Genomic DNA, 20896 nt, shown 5'->3' on the forward strand with positions numbered 1-20896 from the left:
CTTCACTGTAGAACCCAATGGTCAGTACCCAGACGTCACGTGATTTATCAAATCTACATCCGGTATTCGGAGCTTAGCTGGTATCAAATCCATCCCGCAGTTTCACACTATATCATAATGGATTCATATACTATTGTCGTTTAATATTTTATATAATTGTAAGCATTTGTATGGGTTTTCTTAACATACTTTACTGTGAATAATATTTTTATAGATCAATTATGTAGAAAAAGCACTGGTTTGCATACAAAATTTCAAGTGACAAAATAGAAATCCTTCCAGTCATGATAGATGTTTACTTGGAATGCATGGCTTTAGGGACGAATTCAAATTTAGGGCTGTCATCAGGTGTCCAAACAGCGCAGACATTCAATGCAATAAGTAATTTGTTAATAAATTACAACTATATTTTCGATGTAGTGCTGCGTTTTGCAAGGTCACGCTGAAAGTGGTTGTATAAATGTTTAAGCTTCTTTTCGAAAAAAAATACTGATCCGATATTGCTGTTATTTTATTACATAACAACACACACGAAAACTCTTGAAATATGGTATAAATATATAATGGTAATCATAAGTGAAGTATTCAAATATTGATGCCTGAATTACTATTTTTAACAAATGCCAGTACATAAGAATTGTGTAAAGACATTGTTACTATATTGTTCGCCTTATCCAGAATATGATTTGATTAAGAGTTATTCCTTGAGTACACTTTAGATAGACGGAGTGGTTATCTTTAAATTAGTTCGATAAGGTTGAGATATATGTTATCGAACTTCCGAGTGGGTTGTTTATATTCATTAAAATGATTTCAATAAACAACGTAATGTTATGTTGTTTCTGATTATATATAAAAAGCACTTTATGACTATATGATTGTCTTATTTAAATTCATAAACAGTTAAACTTAATTATAAGCAAAGGTTGCAAATACCTGACACAATGTTAAACGATTATTTAATTCTTTGGTGGTAGCATCCCTGTTAACTGACGGGCATGATACTCATACTTGGAACTCACGAGATATATGTAGCAGGATAGTTGGATTTTATCAGCAAGCAAAATAAGAAACCGTTACACAAATAATACATTTAGGCGTTTCCGGCAAGGCAGAACAAGCAAGAATACCTTGGTCAGATATGTGTCTGATAAAAGCCAAATATACCATATGACTCCAAAGTGGAATTTTTATCTTATCCGATCGCTCTGTCAATGGTCACTTTATGTAGGAAAATGCAATAAAATCCTAATTGTTTTCCAGAATTTACGACTAGCTTGCTCCCAGTTTTACAAAAACAACATCTTATGTGGACATGATATATGTTCTATCGATTTGATATACCAAATGGGTATAATATATGTTGCACCCTTTTGTTTTGTTGTAGACTTATCATAACGAGTTTGCATTGTTCGTTGAAATAATGTTTTCATTGATTTCTGTATTTTACCATTATTATGTATTGTCTCATTTTACATTATTTATTTCGATTAATTAAATATTATAAATAAAAAACGATTTTACACATTATAAGATTCCCGATTTGAAATTGCTAATGTTGGTGCATTGTAATCGCTAGTTGTACTGTGAATAACCTGTAGGATATAATCTACAAGGAACTCACCGGCGAAACCAACTACTTCCTCCTTGGTGTATTATGGGATATTGTTTTTGTGATTTTCCACGCTGAAACATGACACTTTATCGATTGTAACCAAACGACAAATATATTGGAGTTGCCGACAAGACAAGGAAACATGGGGACGGATTTTGTATCCGAAGTTGACCGAAAATTCTTCTCCAACAATATGCTTTCCCACGAGGATTGGGGTAAAACGAAACTTTTCATGTAGAAATTACTAGAAAATAAGAAACTTCCTTGTTAAAACAATCGTCGATTGAGATCTCTGACGTACGCGATGTAACGTTATGAACAACTATATCTAAATTTTAATATGATTATAGGTGCTACCTAATTTACGGGCAAAAGCTTTTTAAGTTTTTTTGATAACTATGTATTTTTAATAAATATATTGACCACAGGTGAAGGGCGCGTGGCCAAGTCACTTTAACACTATCAATTTGTCATAAAACAACATTTTTTATCATATTGACCAAAAAAAAAAAAAAAAAAAATTTTTTTTTTTTCTGATATGTTATATATGAACAAGGTAGGTATCTCTTGACACAGAAAAATCACCTTCATCAGCATTTTAAGCGATAAATTGCCTAAATGGCGGTCGATTTTCGAAAACTATGTACCATTTTGTTGGGAAAGGGTGCCTCGTGACGAAAAATGACCACAAACGGCTACTTGCCGACATAAACTACAAGAAAATACTTCTCGAACTCGAAGAAATGCTAGGTCGGCTCCGATCTGACCGATAGTTCAGTGCCGATTTTACAAGAGTAAAACTATCGAAATACCACAGCTACCGAACATAATACGCATTAATACAATAAACAAATAAGAGTTTATCAACTTACAACACAGATTTGTCCTTTTGATCACACCAAACACTAATATAATCGTTATGTTTGAATGTTTACTTTCAATTGTGTACGATGATCAGGGTAACGGGAGGCGCTTGCAGAACGACCTTCACCTCACGTTATTTATACACCGATTGGTTCCGCGCATCCGAGTTACCGAACACCTGAAACAGAGAACCGTATATATTTACGTTTATCGCAGTTACGAAAAGAATCACACATGTCGCTTAACGAAGAACAAAATCTAGCAGTTCAAAGGGCGCTGGAAGGCCACAACATTTTAATTCATGGCCCTGCAGGAACGGGAAAGTCGTATGTTATCAAGCAAATCATTGACACTATCAAAAAGACACCTAAAAAGCTGTCTGTCACAGCAACAACAGGCATCGCGTGCATTGCTTATCCGGATGCCATGACCATCCACAAGTGGTCCGGATATGGCGACGGACGAAATAATAAAAAGGAAATTGCAGAATTAGTACAACACAATAGACATTACATGGAATGCAAACAAAGAATTATTGAAACTGATATCTTAATCATTGATGAATGCTCCATGATGAGTAGAAAACTATTTGAATGTCTGGACTCTATTTGTAGGATAAAAAACTCAAACTTGCCATTTGGTGGCATTCAACTCATTTTAGCCGGTGATTTTCGCCAACTACCCCCAGTTTCTAACCCTATTTTCAGTGACAATGGTGAATTTTGTTTTTTAAGTCCATTATTTGAAGTAATAACACACAGGTTGGAGCTTAGGCAAGTTGTCAGACAAAGTGAACTCCAGCTGATAGACGCTATTGCACAATGTTCTATGGGTAATCCAACCAGTGATTGTGTTAAATTTATTCAAAGCCTTGCCCGACAGTTACAGAGCCCAGATGCTGCAACAAAACTTTTTTCAACAAATGAACAAGTTGACGAATACAACCGTACTAAAATTATGGAATTTCCAGGACAGCTGTATGAATTCCTGTCTGCAGACACTGGTGAACGGAATTTTCTATCACAAATGATTATACCAAAACATCTTTGGTTAAAAATTGGAGCCCCTGTTATTCTGATGAGGAACCTCAGCGATAAGCTGGTGAATGGACTGAAAGGCGTGGTGTCTGCAATTACGGAAGAGGGTCCAATTGTTAAATTTGGAGAGAAATCAGTTCCTGTTCCAAGAATGAAATGTTCTGGTATGTTAAATTAAATCAACACACTTAATTTATGTTACATTATTACATAGTTAAATATAATTATCTGAGTACTGCCAATCAATTTACGGAAACAAAACATTTTTTTATATAACTTTTTGCCCGTGTTAATTTCCTTTTTTTAACTTGACCCAACAAATGATGAATATTGATATAACATACTTTCAACGACGCGTACGATCAGTTCTGCATTTCTTTAAATTAACATGCCTTTAATGAATCAGTTTTCAGTCCTTCAAAGAACCATGATGTTGCTGTTCGAGAGCAGTATCCATTGAAGCTTGCTTTTGCCATTAGTATCCACAAGTCGCAAGGCATGACCCTTGAAAGGTAAAACTCCAGTCATTTTTTATATAACATATTGCTCATACTTTATTATAATGTTTTCCTGTATCACCTTCATTTAAATTAACCCTTTCAGAATTTTGAAGGCCTTTGCCAACAGTTTGGATCCAGATGAGACGCCACAAAATGTGGCGTCTCATCTGGATCCAAACTGTTTGCTATTCTGATAATATTCTTTGAAAAAAATCTAAGAAAATGCTAATTTGAGAAATTCAGCAGACGACATTTTAGCAGACGACAAATTTCCCAGCATGCAAAGGGTGAACATGATTTTTTTCATGTCAGCTTACCATGGTAATTAATTTTCATTAAGTGTCATGTTAAGCTTTGTTTATTTGTAGATCTTAAAATTACCTTATAAAATCGGCAATTAAAAGAAAACATGTTAAAATACATTTGTCATACATGTATAGCTAAAAAATCCTAATGGGATCAATATTTATAAACTGTATATCCTTAAAATATAATTGTAGATAATAATTGTGATTATTTTAAAATTGGTTTCTCTTCAGTGTGGAAATCAATTGTAAAGGCATATTTAAGCCGGGCCAACTTGGAGTAGCACTGGGAAGGGCGCGTACCACAGATGGAGTGAGAGTGGTGAACTTCACGCCCAGTGTTTGTTTGAAGCAACCCTCTGTAGTTCAAGACTTCATTCAACGTGACAATTCTACAAGGCCATTTCTGACAGATCACAGCTGTTGCAGAATAACTTCTAGGTATATTACGTCACTTACTATTCAATTTTGCAGCTAAAATGTTAAATTAGAATCCTGCAATTATGTAAAACAACACTTACCCTTAAGCATCGTCATTCCCTCGACCGGTCTGGACGTTGGGGGGGAGGGGGGGACGCCGTCACACAAATTCTCCGCCAGTCAGGTCTTTGTGGGCTGCTAGGAGTAGCTCATCAATGGGAAGGGATGTCCACTTTTTCACATTTTCCATTCAGCTTTTCTTCTGATGACCTAGAAGGTGACATCCTTCTAGGGTTACACATGAACACATGTTCCTGTGAAACCAATAGCACAGTCTTGCACAGTGAGTCGTGTCTGGTGACGTGTCCAAACCAAGCCAGCTTTTGTTCTTTCGTGGTCTGCTATGAGTAGCTTATTAATGGGAAGGGATGTCCACTCTTTCACATTTTCCATCCAGATTTTCTTCTGATGACCTCGACGGTGACCTCCTTCTAGGGTTACAAATGAACACATGTTTCTGTCAAACCAATAGCACAGTATTTCACAGTGAGTTGTGCCTTGCGACGTGTCCAAACCAAGCAAGCTTTCATTGTTTGATGGTCCCTAGGTGGTGTTGTTTGTGCTATTCACCATGATCTTCGACTTCTCTGTGCTGACCTCCATCCCATATGATCCTGCACTTTAGTAGAGCTTACCCTTAGCTAATATCGTATGACTTTGATTTTTTCACCTAATCCAATCCCAGATGTTGACTTCCTTTTATTTGTCGGTTCGCTAGTCATTGTGCAGTTGAAGGGCAGGGCTGCTGAACGATTCTTGCCGGCATTGGCTTTTTGGGATACAGTTGTTTGTCCAAGGAGAATGCTGTTCAAAGATCTCCTGTACTGTAGCGCATTGGGATTGGAATTAGCACCATTGTAGGTAGACCTCTGTTGGTTGAACAGGTTTTCAACTGCGTCAGAGTTTACAAGGCCAGGAGTGATACGCACTTTGGACTCTGCTGATATTAGCATCTGGCACAGCTCAACGAATCCAATAGCACAGGATTGAATGTCCTCATGACATTGTATGGACATGATATTCTTTGCCCTTATGTTTTTAGGAACTATTTCACAATTCATGGCATAGGTTTCCCAGTCCTTGAACCACTTGGAAACAATCATTAGGTCAGTTAGCCTAGAGTCATCAGTGGTAATAATTGGCTTCATGTCTCTGAATATTCTTATCATAAGCGATGTTTGTTGAAGAAGCTCGATAACACCGGTGAGGACATTTCCCTTCTCTCCTAAGTACTGCTGATACTGTAACATTAAATTTAACATTTCAGCGTTCAAAACATCCTCAGCCAGGTGATTTCTCATTTTTGATTGGTTTGACAGGAACATGTGTTCATTTGTAAGTCGCCTGTGAAGCTGCAGGGCATTGCACCTGTCCCACTGATAGCAGTCAATAAACATCTGCCACTGTACTGTGTGTCCATTAATTAATGTTAAAATTCTGGTACACTTGTCTGATATACCACTTTTCAATATATTATTTCTAATTTTTTTCATAACATGTGAAAAATCCATTAGAAAAACAATGTCATTAAAGGTGCAAGGACTTACAGTCTTGAAGGTGTTATTTTGATTTCCAATATTTATTTTCATAAATGTTCTATTTGCCTGCGCGCCATCCATACATGTATAGACAGGTTTAAACCCAAACATTTTCAGTTTGTCAATAGCTTCCCAGAATATTGGGTACATTTCCGGGGCCTGTATCCCATCAGATAGAAAATGGGCTATTGGAAATCTAAAACCAGTGATCCCCAAAAACAGAATCTGCAATGCATGAGTGCCAAGGACTTTTTCGTGGCTACCTTTCCTTAATGTATGTGAAGTATTACCCTCTTCTCCTATGTCCATCAGACCAGTCATTTCAACCACATCACCCGATTTGCATATTTGTATGTCAGCTTGAATACTCATTTCATCAATGATTAAGCCACCGATGTAACCCTCTTGGGGTACTTTTTGACGCTGTGCTTCATTGAACATCCAATGAAAAATATTGTCATCGAACCCAACATGTTGTTTAACTTTTGTTTTATACTGAATTAAAACACTTCGTGAAGGCAATATCAAATATTTGGATTCTCTTACTGCTTCATAGGACTGTGGACTCCTGCAATACCATTGCAAACATAAAGAAATAATACTTTGAGGCCATCTCCTCCCTTTTGGATCCCTAGCAACATTTTGGGCTTGGCTTAACAGGAGCTCAATCATTTCACCAGGTGCTCCAGGAAACAGCTTCATTATACTATCTCTGGTACTATCAAATTCAATAGCAATGTTTATGTTCTCCTTGTTTTCAATGTGTTTGCTAGAGTCTGAATGGAAAGTCATTTTTAAGCATTTTTTACATGTTCCTGATGCTGAGTTCATTCCAACAAGTCTGTTGCATACAACTGAGTGTATTAATCTACTGCCATTATCATTATCATTATCAAATGTCCACTTATTAAGTGTATGGTACCGGCTCATGATTACAGTTTTTGATATTTGAACACCAGCACAAAGTTTCAGTAGGCGAACGCCCTGTATTACAGTTTGAACACTCTCTTTATTTGCATTAAAACAATCATTCATGAATAGAGATTTAAGGTCTATATCTGTCCCACTTATCTTCAATTTCCAGTGCCCATTACACTGAAATTGAATGACCTTATACACCTCATTACCATCACAGAAGATCTTTGTTGGTATAGAGCACTTAACACTGTCATTGAGTATTTCAATTTTTTCCACGTCTATAGGCAATAATTTCATTATTTCCTGTGGGTTTTCTGGTAATGATTTTCTGTCAAGAACATCACACAGTTTTTTCACACTTATGCCAGTGTATGTTGTCATGGTGGTTTTCCCTTTGATACGTTTCTTAACTGCATTACAAAACACATGTGGAATGTGGTCAATAAATATGCGCTTGTTACATATGGAACTTTCTCCACATTCCTTCATTTCAAATTCATATGCCTTATACAATGAATTGACTTCAACAGCACCTTCTGTGTCTAGACACACTCTAGACAATAGCCTGAAAATTAAAGTTAAAAAGTTATAACTTAAGTTATAAAAAATAGCTTTAAAACAGTAATAAAAGTGAGTTTGTACCTTGTTATTATAACTTATATTACAGTAATAACTAATACTAATTTAAGTTTAAATTCCTTGTTAATGTTTTTTTTATTTATTTTGTTTATAAAGTCATTTTAATAAATAATATTTTAAAATAATGATATTTATATCCATTTATATAAGAGGCCATTTTTTATCTTTTGTTTCATGCAAATTCCTACCACATTTTTCATTAAAAAGACAATACATTAGTATGATAGTAAATATTGTTCATTTTATTGGAGTTTGCTGTACTTGCAGACTTTTTAAGATTATTTTAATTGTAAAATAATGAAAATAAAGTTTTAAATTGTTAGTACTTTGTCTATTTCTTTGCTAAATCTACTTCTTAAATGTTTGTTATTGTTATTTTATCCCTTCCCCTGTGACTCAAAAAATAAGTTCTGTGAAACACACACAAAAATAAAATGGCCTTAGTGTACAGGTTTAATTTTATTAATAATAAATATTGCATACATAAATATTGGTTACTGCTTACTGAAACCCATACACGGATTGTTTTATCTTTAAACATACTAGTGTATTGCCTGTTAACTTGTTCTGACCTTTTGTGAAATTGATTTCAATAAGCAAATAAGTTTATTGCCAGAAAAGTTTAATTTTTACAACTGAATTCAAAACTATTTCTATAGGCGGAAACCAACAACTATGTATTTTTGTCTCTTTTTGGACCTTGCTATGCGAAATGGGGGTTTAAAGCATGTGGGTCAAGTGTTGTCATGGATTAGCCTGTGCAGTCTGCACAGGCTAATCAGGGATGACTTCCCGCTTTTATGATATTTTTCTTTTAACGAAAGTCTCTTCTCAGCAAAAATCAAGTTTAGGCGGAAAGTGTCGTCCCTTATTAGCCTGTGCGACACTTTACGCACATGCATTAAACCTTTTACATATTGCCAGGCTCATATATATATGTCATGTTCTGAGAAAATTAGTCATAATGCAGGTGCGTAAAGTGTCATCCCAGATTAGCCTGTGCAGTCCGCACAGGCTAATCATGAGAGACGAAACTTTCCGCTTTTATGACATTTTTTGTTTAAATGAAGTCTCTTCTTAGCAAAAATCCAATTTCGGCGGAAAGTGTCGTCACTGAATAGCCTGTGCGGACTGCACAGGCTAATCTTGGACGACACTTTACGCACATGTCCAGTTTTCTCAGAACACGACTCATATACCCGTATATATGCAGCTATAGTTGATACATGTATTAAGAACTATGTGTTTATTGTTTTGACTCAACTAGTAAAAATCACTGAAATCAGTGCAGTTATTTTCAATTTTCTTGAAATCAAATTTTCTTCTTTTTAATCTTTTATGTTGTCAAAATAAGAAAAATTTTGGACTTAAGGGCCTATTAATAAAAAAATGTACATAGTGGTTAAAGAAATATTTTGTCTACATCTTACATTGAGAATTTAAAGCTTATAACATGTCATCTGTTTCAGAACAAGGGAAGATAATGCTGAGCTTTCAAACGTTACAGTTGAGAACCTGCTTACATCAGAGGCTGATATTGACATTGGTGAAAATGAAAGTACCTCTGAAGAATTCGATGAAGAATTTGACAACATCATCAAAAGTATCGATGAACTTCAAACTGAAAACATTAAGTTGCCTGAAGATTTAGATTTAGAAGCAATTTTACAGAATTTAAAATGTGAAAATGTTGTAACACCAATGCAGTTGAAAGCAAACAATATTGTAAGTAATATTGATAGGGAGAAATTTGAACACTTTGTGAAAATAATATATTCAAAAATTATGTCGTTCATGGAGAGTTTAAAAATTGATGCAAGTAATGTGGCACCTGTTTCTGCACAAAAGCTAACAGAATTTTACTCAAAGATGCATGTTTATCAGACAAGTGCTGAGTACAGAATGAGTTGTTTGTCATTCTTTAATAATGAAGTATTTACAGAGGAACATTTACATGTGTCTTTTAATATTACAAATTCGGTTCGAATATATATACTTAAAAAACAAGCTGAAATGATCCCAATTACAAGTAAAAAAAGCACAGAAAGAAAAATCACCAATGCAGCACAGGCAAGAGTACGTTATGTTGGTGGTTACTGTATCGCAAAGCTACACTACAAATATATACAAAAGAAAAGAAGTACCATGTACCAAACAGACAAAGCAGATATGTTTCAGGAAGCTGTTATAAGTGCAAATATTCTGGACAGTTTAAGAGTACAAGAGCAAGACACAAGCATGCCAGAAACCATGTTAGACATTAGTAGGAGGCAAAATCAAAACAGATCGCTTACCAACATCCCTGATTCACTGTACAATTTCTATTGTTCTATCACTGAACAATCCTTAAAATTATTGGTTGACGAAAACCTAAAAAAACATGGTGAAAATATGTTCGAATATTCAAAAAACACTTTAGTTGAAAATAAAAATTTATATCACCAGTTTTATACTGCTGTGAAAGACAGTTGTCAGAAGACTGTTGACATTTATAATAATATAATTGACAATCAAGATTTTGAAAAACATATTTACATTATTTATACAAAATTAATTAAAATCTTTTTGATGGTCATGGTAAATCAATTTAGAAAAGACATTCTGGAAAATTTTCAAATAAAAAAGAAAATGTCACACAGAAAACAAATTTTGGTGTCTACTAAAGGTGAAAAAAAGCCACGTAAAAATATTTCAAAAAAAAGTCCAACAGTGATTGACATTGATCAACCAAGTACGTCTACACAAGTTTTAATTAAAAAGAGAAAAAATGAGTCGGATTCTGACAGTGACAACTCTCCAGTGGAGGAAAACGATGAAGTTCTTTGCCTTGTTTGTAACAAGAAAACAAATTCCACAAACAAAGGAGCCATAGCTAATCAGTGGATTCAATGCGACAAGTGTGAAGGCTGGATCCATCGTTTGTGTGCTGGTCTTTCACACCATTTGAAATGGAAAAAGGCCCAACGTGAAGCGTCATTGTTCTTCTGCAAACAGTGTGAATAAAAAGTGTTTCTATGTAAAAAGTTGCTGAGGAATAGCTCGGACAAGAATTGCACTATATGTACAATGGAAAATTTCAAAGGGCCATAACTTTGTGAAAAATCATCCGACCAGAACCGACTGATAATATGCACATCTCCTCTTGGTAGTGAAGCTTCCCATAAAGTTTCATTGAATTCCCGTCATTAGTTGCTGAGAAATAGCCCAGACAAGAATTGCACTATATGTACAGTTAATGGAAAATTTCAAAGGGCCATTACTTTGTGAAAAATCATCCGACCAGAACCGGCTGATAATATGCACATATCCTCTTGGTAGTGAAGCTTCCCATAAAGTTTCATTGAATTCCGGTCATTAGTTGCTGAGAAATAGCCCGGATAAAAATTGTTTATTTCAAATAAAAAAGAAAATGTCACACAGAAAACAAATTTTGGTGTCTACCAAAGGTGAAAAAAAGCCACATAAAAATATTTCCAAACAAAGTCCAACAGTGATTGACATAGATCAACCAAGTACTTCTACACAAGTTGAAATTAGAAAAAGAAAAAATGTGTCGGATCCTGACAGTGACAACTCTCCAGTGGAGGAAAATGATGAAGTTCTGTGCCTTGTCTGTAACAAGAAAACAAATTCCACAAACAAAGGAGTCAAAGCTAATAAATGGATTCAATGTGACAAGTGTGAAGGCTGGATCCATCGTTTGTGTGCTGGTCTTTCACACCATTTGAAATGAAAAAAGGCCCAACGTGAAGCGTCATTGTTCTTCTGCAAACAGTGTGAATAAAAAGTTTTTCTATGTATAAATATTATTCAATGTGTCAACATTGCACATTATTTAAATAATTAATGAACGGATCACATACATAACTTACCAAGTAATGATTGTCATTTTTGTGAACAAATACTTGTGTGAGAAAACAGTGTTGACGTTTTAAATATTGCGCCGAATTATTGTTAGGAAGAATTTAGAAGCGTTCCGAAACATACACACCCCCACGACCTTCACCTTGTAAGCGTCTGATGACATGGAGCTTGACTCGAAATTGCCGATAAACAATTCCCGATTTACAACGATTTCGAGGTAAGAACGCAAACAAAAGGACAAATCTGTGTTGTAAGTTGATAAACTCTTATTTGTTTATTGTATTAATGCGTATTATGTTCGGTAGCTGTGGTATTTCGATAGTTTTACTCTTGTAAAATCGGCACTGAACTATCGGTCAGATCGGAGCCGACCTAGCATTTCTTCGAGTTCGAGAAGTATTTTCTTGTAGTTTATGTCGGCAAGTAGCCGTTTGTGGTCATTTTTCGTCACGAGGCACCCTTTCCCAACAAAATGGTACATAGTTTTCGAAAATCGACCGCCATTTAGGCAATTTATCGCTTAAAATGCTGATGAAGGTGATTTTTCTGTGTCAAGAGATACCTACCTTGTTCATATATAACATATCAGAAAAAAAAAAAATTTTTTTTTTTTTTTTTTTTTTGGTCAATATGATAAAAAATGTTGTTTTATGACAAATTGATAGTGTTAAAGTGACTTGGCCACGCGCCCTTCACCTGTGATATTGACATGATTGTGTTCAAAATATTATAATTGTTGCAATAATTAAGTAATGCATCCAAAAAAAATCAATCTTAAAACAAGTTACATGTTCCAAGCTTAAAGATCTTGCATCTTATATTTTTTTGTTTTCTAGCCACAGGAATTTATAGCTGGTTCGGTGTCTGTGGTATAGTGGATGGGGTGTCTGCTAACTGTCTTAGTCACTGGGAGGTCTCTGTATTGATCTCTTAAGTGGGAGCATTCTTTAGATAACCCTAAAGACATACTATGGCGTACCATTTGGGTTGAAAGTCAAGAAGACCTACAAATTAAAAAGAGAAATGTACGTCAAAGTACAATAATTGTACGTCGACATAAATATAAAATACACTTCGAAGTATATATTTGTACGTCAAAGTACAATTTGTACTTCGACATACATGTTTGTACTTCGACGTACACATTTTTTGAACAGCCAATCAAAACACTGGTCTCTTGAGCCGCTTTTCCTTCAGATTGATTCATAACAAGAGTTCCGCGGTCGGAGATGACCGCATTGAAGCCGGATTTTTGATTTAAATGACAGGAAAGTACCTTTCGTGTTTTTGTCAATGCAATACTTAAATTACTGAAATATTGTTCAAAGGTCAAAATGAAATGTAAGTACTTTTCAAGGCATGAGCAAACCTTGTGTTATGTTTTGAATGCATGCATATACATGAACAACAATAACATTTAAGGTCACAAATATGAACTTGAATTAACATTTTTACCTACCAAAGTTATAAGAACTTTAACATTTTTACATTCAAGGTCACAGTGACCTTGACCTTAGAATGAATGACCTTGAAATGACCAGTGGTCATCTAAGTGTGCTTGCAAACCTTCGTGTCAAGTTTGAAGACTCTATGTCCAAGCATACCAAAGTTATAACAATTTTAACATTTTAACATTTAAGGTCACAGTGACCTTGACCTTCAAATGAATGACATTGAAATGACCAGTGGTCATCTTCTAGTACTGGCCAATCTTTATTTCAAGTTTGAAGACTCTAGGTACAAGCATACCAAAGTTATAACATGAAATAAGAACTTTAACATTTTTACATTCAAGGTCACAGTGACCTTGACCTTCAAATGAATGACCTTGAAATGTCCAGTGGTTACTTACTAGTTCTGGCCAACCTTCATGTCAAGTTTCAAGACTCTAGGTCCAAGCATACCAAAGTTATAACAACTTTAACATTTTTACATTCAAGGTCACAGTGACCTTGACCTTCAAATGAATGACCTTGAAATGTCCAGTGGTTACTTACTAGTTCTGGCCAACCTTCATGTCAAGTTTCAAGACTCTAGGTCCAAGCATACCAAAGTTATAACAACTTTAACATTTTTATATTGAAGGTCACAGTGACCTTCACCTTCAAATGAATGACCTTGAAATGACCAGTGGTCATCTGTTAATCCTGGCCAACCTTCATGTCAAGTTTGAAGACTCTAGGTCCAAGCATACCAAAGTTATACCATGAAATAAGAACTTTAACATTTTTACATTCAAGGTCACAGTGACCTTGACCTTCAAATGAATGACCTTGAAATGACCAGTGGTTACTAACTAGTTATGGCCAACCTTCATGTCAAGTTTCAAGACTCTAGGTCCAAGCATACCAAAGTTATAACAACTTTAACATTTTTTATATTGAAGGTCACAGTGACCTTGACCTTCAAATGAATGACCTTGAAATGACCAGTGGTCATCTGTTAATCCTGGCCAACCTTCATGTCAAGTTTGAAGACTCTAGGTCCAAGCATACCAAAGTTATACCATGAAATAAGAACTTTAACATTTTTACATTCAAGGTCACAGTGACCTTGACCTTCAAATGAATGACCTTGAAATGACCAGTGGTTACTTACTAGTTATGGCCAACCTTCATGTCAAGTTTCAAGACTCTAGGTCCAAGCATACCAAAGTTATAACAACTTTAACATTTTTTATATTGAAGGTCACAGTGACCTTGACCTTCAAATGAATGACCTTGAAATGACCAGTGGTCATCTGTTAATCCTGGCCAACCTTCATGTCAAGTTTGAAGACTCTAGGTCCAAGCATACCAAAGTTATACCATGAAATAAGAACTTTAACATTTTCGAGCACGCCGCCCGCCCGCCCGCCCGCCCGCCCCCCCCCGCCCGCCCGCCCGCCCGACAACATCAATCTATAAGCCGAGATTTTTTCGAAAAAAATCCGGCTAATAAATGTTTAAAATCTCTTTTTTAATTGAGGACAGAATGAATAAAAATATCAGAATGGCAAAAAACAACACATAGAAGTTTCAAGTATTTAATGCATTGAAATAGATTGTATACAAATTTGAAGAAGATTCAATTGTTACCTTTTTAAAATTAAAATTATTCAGCATATTGTGAGTATTTATTGATCATGCGGGGCGGAGTATCACGACCTTCCAGTGCATTACTGTGTAGGAAATTCCCAACGGTAACCAAACAGTTACCAAGCATTAACGGGATAAATAATGTATTATAACCTCTCCGTTGGTCATATTTTGTGATAACCATAACTTGCATAAGTCAGAGGTTAATTCCGCCACGCCAGGTCAATAAATACGCACAATATCTATGAGTTAGCGGTCGATAGTCGCATAATTTGGTATAAATTATAATAATAATAATGTTTAATAAATACGCACAATATCTATGAGTAAGCGGTCGATAGTCGCATAATTTGGTATAAATAATAATAATACTTATGTTCAATGTCAAATATCTCTAAAAGCAACAGATGTAAGGTGTCTTCTGATTGGCTAACACTCAAGGGTCGGTGAAAACTGTACGTCGAAGTACATTTCTCGTTCTACCTAGTAGGTCTTGTAGACTTTCGACGTCATGGTACGTCATATAGACACAAAGTACTGGTCCTACCCAGGAACCAGTTTGTTTCATCAAATGTCTCAAAACAACTTGACAGCTTGCTAAAGCAGTTGCATTTAGCATACAGTACATGTGATGTGTCAAATCAATTTGTATTGACAAATTTGACAGGATTTTTTTTAATCCAATAAGTTTTAGACTGTCAAATAACACACACTACGTATTGAAAGCCATACCTGGAGCTTTCGTCTGTATACCACTGACTTCATCAGAAGAATGATTTCTACTGTTGGGAAACGTTAACAACACTTATTGTCTTCTTATTTATTATCAATGTATAATTATGTGTAACAGCATAACAACATACTTGTTTCACAATTAAAATATTTAATAAATACAGGTATCTTGCAGGTTTCTAATTTTCTTTCGCAAACTATTGTTGAATAGTTTAAATTGTGCGGCCACTAAAAAACTAGCCATTTTGTAGCAATTCTAAAATCACAGTCTAAACTGCATACACTTAGCTCTACAGTTACAATTTGAATGCAAATATTAGAATGCATCATGTTATATCATCCATATTTTTTTATTTAAGCATTCAAATAACACATAATACAGTACATATATAAAAAGATATGTGGTATTGTGTGGATATACAAAACACTTCACATCATTTATTTGCACATAAAATAATAGTTACAAAATAAGTAAAACTCATCAACCTACATTTCAAGAACATTTACGTATATGAAATTACAAAGTGGTGTTATTGTATTACCTTTTACAAAATTACAAAATTAACAATGCTGGTTTTGCACTAGCCATAAAACATTTATCATGGATTAGCAAGTAACAACCAATTTATTAATTACACAATAGAACGGAGATCATATTAATTGCATTATGCATTTACTAAACAAGCTATTTGCTACTGTTTAGAATTACACTATCTTACTAAAAATGATCACTGGTACTTAGTGCTTTTTAATACTTGTGGTAAGTTTTGTATTACTAGTTTGACAATAATCGGCAGACACTTGTCGATGTACAGACAAAATTTGATGGAAAGTTTTCATATTTTTTCAGCATAATTGCCTTCAAATTGTTAATTTAACAACCCTTTGACATTGTTTGCACATCTGATCTTATTATACCATAGCTGATTTTTGTTTATATATAGACATATATAGACTTTTCAAAGTTCTATAAAAGTTCACACATGTTCCATCCAAGTAAACAAACAGAACCAATAAAGATCACCACAGATAATAACTGTGTGTATAGCTTGGAAGTTTTGATAGTTCGGGAATCCCTCCTTTGTTGATTTCTGTAAACCAAAACTGTCAGTTTTGCTGGATATAATGGCTTGTATAATGCCCAGCTCTTGCCTTGGCAGAACAGCTTCTAAAAACGGAAAACCAACAAATATCTTAAAATTTGATCAATAATGCAGACAATTTATAAATGTCTTGTTTTTTGTTGATTTAGAATCTGGAAGATTTTTTACGTAAGATTGTGGTACGAAAATTCCAACGGTATCGGATTTTGTGGTTTTAGGCCTAAACTATTTATAGTGATATGTAACCTTTTGGGATATCGGTAAAGTGCGAGCAGACGAGGTGAAAATACTTTAAAAATTAAAGCTAAAAGACTAAAAAGTTAGATCTGAATATCTTAAAAATTTGTGAATAAATGTGTTTCTGGTGGGTAACAACGACAACTTACCAGAATATTGCTCATGATCAAACGTAAAACTTCTTTCTGAGAGCGAATGGAAAATGCGTTACAAATTCTGATACATAAACAGTAGGGTGTCGTTATTGAAATACCGCGAGAATACTTGAAGAATAGAGATGCCAACTATAGTGTATAAAACAAATATTTTTTTAACAAGCGTTTGTGATTTGTCAAGATAATAATAACAATAAGATATCGAAAAGATCAAAGCAAATAAATTCGACAGAAATCGGAGATTCGGCAATATATTAAAGACGGGTTATGTTCCCCTAAATTGTGTTCGGTGAAGACTGTTACTATATGTAGTGAACCAGTCTTCGGCTTATACCCACTGAAGAAGAGCATTCAGGGGAGATAATTGAGTAATGACCTAATTCTGGAACGGTTGTGAAGAAACACAAATAATGCGAGAATATTTAGTGCGATTCGCTACACAATTATGATGTCATTGATATAACTTTTTCTGAGGTATGTATTTACATGTGATTTAGCAAATGTCAAAGTGTTTTTGATTTGTTCAAGTTCATAAATAGCATCGCGAAAATATATGTCGCGTGGCAAATTTTTTTGAGACGTATCCATATGTGGTATTGTTATGTAATTTTATGTCTAAATTCCCATATGTATGAATGGTCAACGCCCGCTTTGCGGGCTTTTGCCCGTATTATTTAAATTGGAAATTATTAATAAATCTTTCATTGAAAATCATTGCGTATTTGCTTGGTTACTTTTTACTGGTTTTCATTTTCGGCAGTCAAACGATATGCATATTTTATTTCACGTGCAAAAGACATATCTTTATATGTTTTCGTACAGTCTTTTCCAGATTCAGTATTATCTGTATATTTTAATTTATTTTCGACGTTCTTGATTAAAACATAATTATATAGCATGTCTTTCTGTGGTATCGGCCCTCTTAATGAATACATACGAATTTTGGAAGTGAACATATACAAAAACACCCATGTGTTACATGTCAATATATAGTTAAATGTGTATTCTTGGACATAACAACGAAAACTGCATTTAAATCGGCCATGTTTTGACAAAATACTGGTTAGACTTAACTCCCTTTAGTAATCTGTTTCATCTACACCTTGTCTCATTGTATCATCACTTCTGATTGGTTGTTAAGATTTGTTACGATGCGTACAGTACACTCCACGCGTTTTCCACAAAAAACGCGCTCCCTCCGCGGGTTTTTTTTCTGCTAGCGAGTGTTCACGCGGCGTTGGAAGAGCGATGTGAACTCGATAAACCGCTCGGCGTTACGCCGCGTTCGCTAATTCCCGCGGCGTGTATTACTTTAGGCTAGTCGGTAAATGCAGACACTTTCCGTTCTTATCAGTGATCGCCGCGCAACGCCGCGTTAGCAGTGTGCTACTGGGCATGCCAAAAAATAAAAACATTGTTATAATAAATTGTTTAAATACTGTAGTACATGTATAAAAAAGATAATTGTATAGAAAATTAATACGTATAAAAATTATGTTTTTTAATTCACAGGTACGTCTACAATATGGATTAGTCTAATATAATACATTTGACAAATTAATATTTAAATCATAACACATGTGACACAAGGATAAATGTTCCGTAAAATTTCCAAATGAGAATAATAATTCGTAATCCGAAACACACTACGATTTTTAATTGTTAACACGACGTTTACAAATGCTTCCAATATACAGTCATGTATATTTCCCGACAAAAAGCGCGCGAAAATTATGCTGCAATGTACAAAGTCAAGGTACAATGTATACTCCTGCAAAGCGTGTGTGTATTGATTTTTTTAATACAAACTTTGTAGCGCAGAGAACATTGAATTTTGTTGATTTCGGTTAAAAGTTTCTTTGGTATTTATTAACGAAATTATATCGCGAATAAGTTTATATTTCCTCTATAATAATTTTAAATCGAACACGCCGAATCTTTATCGTTACGGTATTTTAGTAGAGTAATTATTTTAACACTAATTGTATAGTAAACTGACTAAAGAAGACATCTGGGCGGAACTGGATTTGAAGTGTTTGACGTTATGAAAACACGCAAAGCTTGTTTACTGACCTATTGTGTAGACTGCTGTCTGCGGTGTTTTGACAAAATGGATTAACATGTGTGAATGTCACTCTGCCGATTTGGTCCATAATTACTGGTAAACATTGTTTAGAATGTCGACGCAACAAGAATACAACTGTGAATATTTAATGCAATTATCAACTCAATAGTTACCACCTTTTAGCAATCAATGGAATAACCTACAAACAAAGAGAAAATCAATGCATTAGCGAGCGGAGAATTGACTTTGTTCCGACAATTAAAACCATTCCTTATGCAATAGTTGAACGTGTTTACTTGAGTAAGTTATGCCTTTAGACAGGAAGAGGCTTTTCTTTGATTACGTCAAACTGTCGATTTGCGAGATTTTTAGGGTGCTTGGTCATTTGTATACATGTTCAGTATAGAAAATCACCTGCTAACATGAAAACTTTGGATTAAATTATCAAAATAAAAACAATGTTGCAAACTGTGTTTATATTAATTGGTAAGTATTAGTTAAAAGACGACGTTTTGTGTGTCGTAAATCAACGAGTTTTCTATAAAACAACAACTACTACAACCACGTCGGGATCGATCTATCTTGGTTGTTTTTTTTTAATTGTAAATATTATACTACATGTACATGTATGTACTTGTAATAAATGTAATTTTATTTGAAAATCAGGAAGTCAAACAAAATTAAATTGATCGTTATCTCGTAAAACGCGGAGTTTCCCCCGCGTTGCCAACGCCGAGGGCCGCCGTGTCGGCTTATCAGTTTTGCCGATCGTTAACCGCCGCGTTCAAAATCATGCAAACGCCGCGTATAGCGGGATTTTCTTAATCTCCCTCCAGGTCGAAACCCGGGGAGTATGGAGGGAATTTGGGGAAAACGCGTGGAGTGTACTGTTTGTGCTTGTTCTAAAAATAGTTTCTTAATGGAAAACCGAAACTCTTGCTCATTTTGTTTATAAAATACTTTTACACTTTATTCACGGTGAAAGGGCGAATACCACAACTATTCCACTCACCGTCAAAATTTTATACTTCTGACAAGAGCACCGTATCCTTCTGTCAAAAACATGGCCGCAAACTTTTTGGCGAGCCCAGAAATGAAAGAAAACAACAAGAAAAGAAGGTAAGTTGGTAATAAAAAGATATTCCACCAAAGGAAGTATATACTTTACATCTAATTGCCGTTTTCCGCATCAAAATTGAGTCGCTATTAGCTTCAACATAGTGAAAACAATTTGAGCATGTCGGGAAAGAAGTGACTTTCATGACGCAAAAACTCATATTTTTTGCAGATTTTAAATGAAAGATTTTTTTGTTAAACAGTATTTTATGGTAGAAGAATCAATATACATGTTTGTACAACACATTATGGCATGCTTTATTGAATATAACTGTGATTTTTACATTTACACGTGTAAGCAAGTATGCACCGCTCAACACTGACATTATAGAAATGTGAACACTGCTCAACAATGTCCGTAAAAGCACCGCATCTTTATGATTTTTTGGCATCGCTTTATTCTGATATGTTTTCTTTCAAAAGGAAGACACGTTCAATTATATGTTTGAACAAACAAAAAAACAAGAAAATGAGACTTTTTCCTCCGGTTGCTGATTATTACAATGTACTTTGAAAATATTTGGTTTTCAAATTGTTTTTTAATACTTGACGGAAATAACTATATATGATTCAAACCCTTTACATCTCATTAAAACGGACCGCGCTGTAATATCTTATCTATGGAGACATGCTCTCACAAGCTTCTATAGA

At 34.8% G+C, this 20896-nt stretch overlaps 2 protein-coding genes across 7 annotated transcripts in view; both read left to right on the plus strand.

Moving 5' to 3' along the window:
- The first annotated feature begins 1621 nt into the window (after positions 1-1621).
- LOC127840119 (cyclic AMP-dependent transcription factor ATF-6 alpha-like) overlaps positions 1622-20896 on the plus strand; it is a 99469-nt gene continuing 80194 nt past the window's right edge. For all 6 annotated transcript variants that reach the window (XR_008030422.1, XR_008030421.1, XM_052368581.1 and 3 more), the window contains exon 1: positions 1622-1830. Coding sequence is in view for 4 of the 6 variants with exons in the window: in XM_052368581.1 (XP_052224541.1) it covers positions 1758-1830 (73 nt within the window). In the remaining 2 variants the exon portion in view is untranslated. The remainder of the gene's footprint in view (positions 1831-20896) is intronic.
- Positions 2558-11076, plus strand: LOC127840118 (uncharacterized). Its single transcript, XM_052368579.1, has 4 exons — positions 2558-3680; positions 3923-4028; positions 4556-4762; positions 9366-11076. The coding sequence occupies exons 1-4, from the start codon at positions 2714-2716 to the stop codon at positions 10897-10899; spliced, it is 2814 nt and encodes a 937-aa protein (XP_052224539.1). The 5' UTR covers positions 2558-2713; the 3' UTR covers positions 10900-11076.

This window comes from Dreissena polymorpha, chromosome 7 (assembly GCF_020536995.1).
Source record: "Dreissena polymorpha isolate Duluth1 chromosome 7, UMN_Dpol_1.0, whole genome shotgun sequence".
NCBI lineage: Eukaryota > Metazoa > Mollusca > Bivalvia > Myida > Dreissenidae > Dreissena > Dreissena polymorpha.

Coding starts and splice junctions, on each gene's coding strand:
- LOC127840118 (XM_052368579.1), top strand. CDS start 2,714: ATGTCGCTTAACGAAGAACAAAATCTAGCAGTTCAAAGGGCGCTGGAA. Junction 4,029..4,555: donor CAAGGCATGACCCTTGAAAG/GTAAAACTCCAG, acceptor GTTTCTCTTCAG/TGTGGAAATCAATTGTAAAG. Junction 4,763..9,365: donor TGTTGCAGAATAACTTCTAG/GTATATTACGTC, acceptor CATCTGTTTCAG/AACAAGGGAAGATAATGCTG.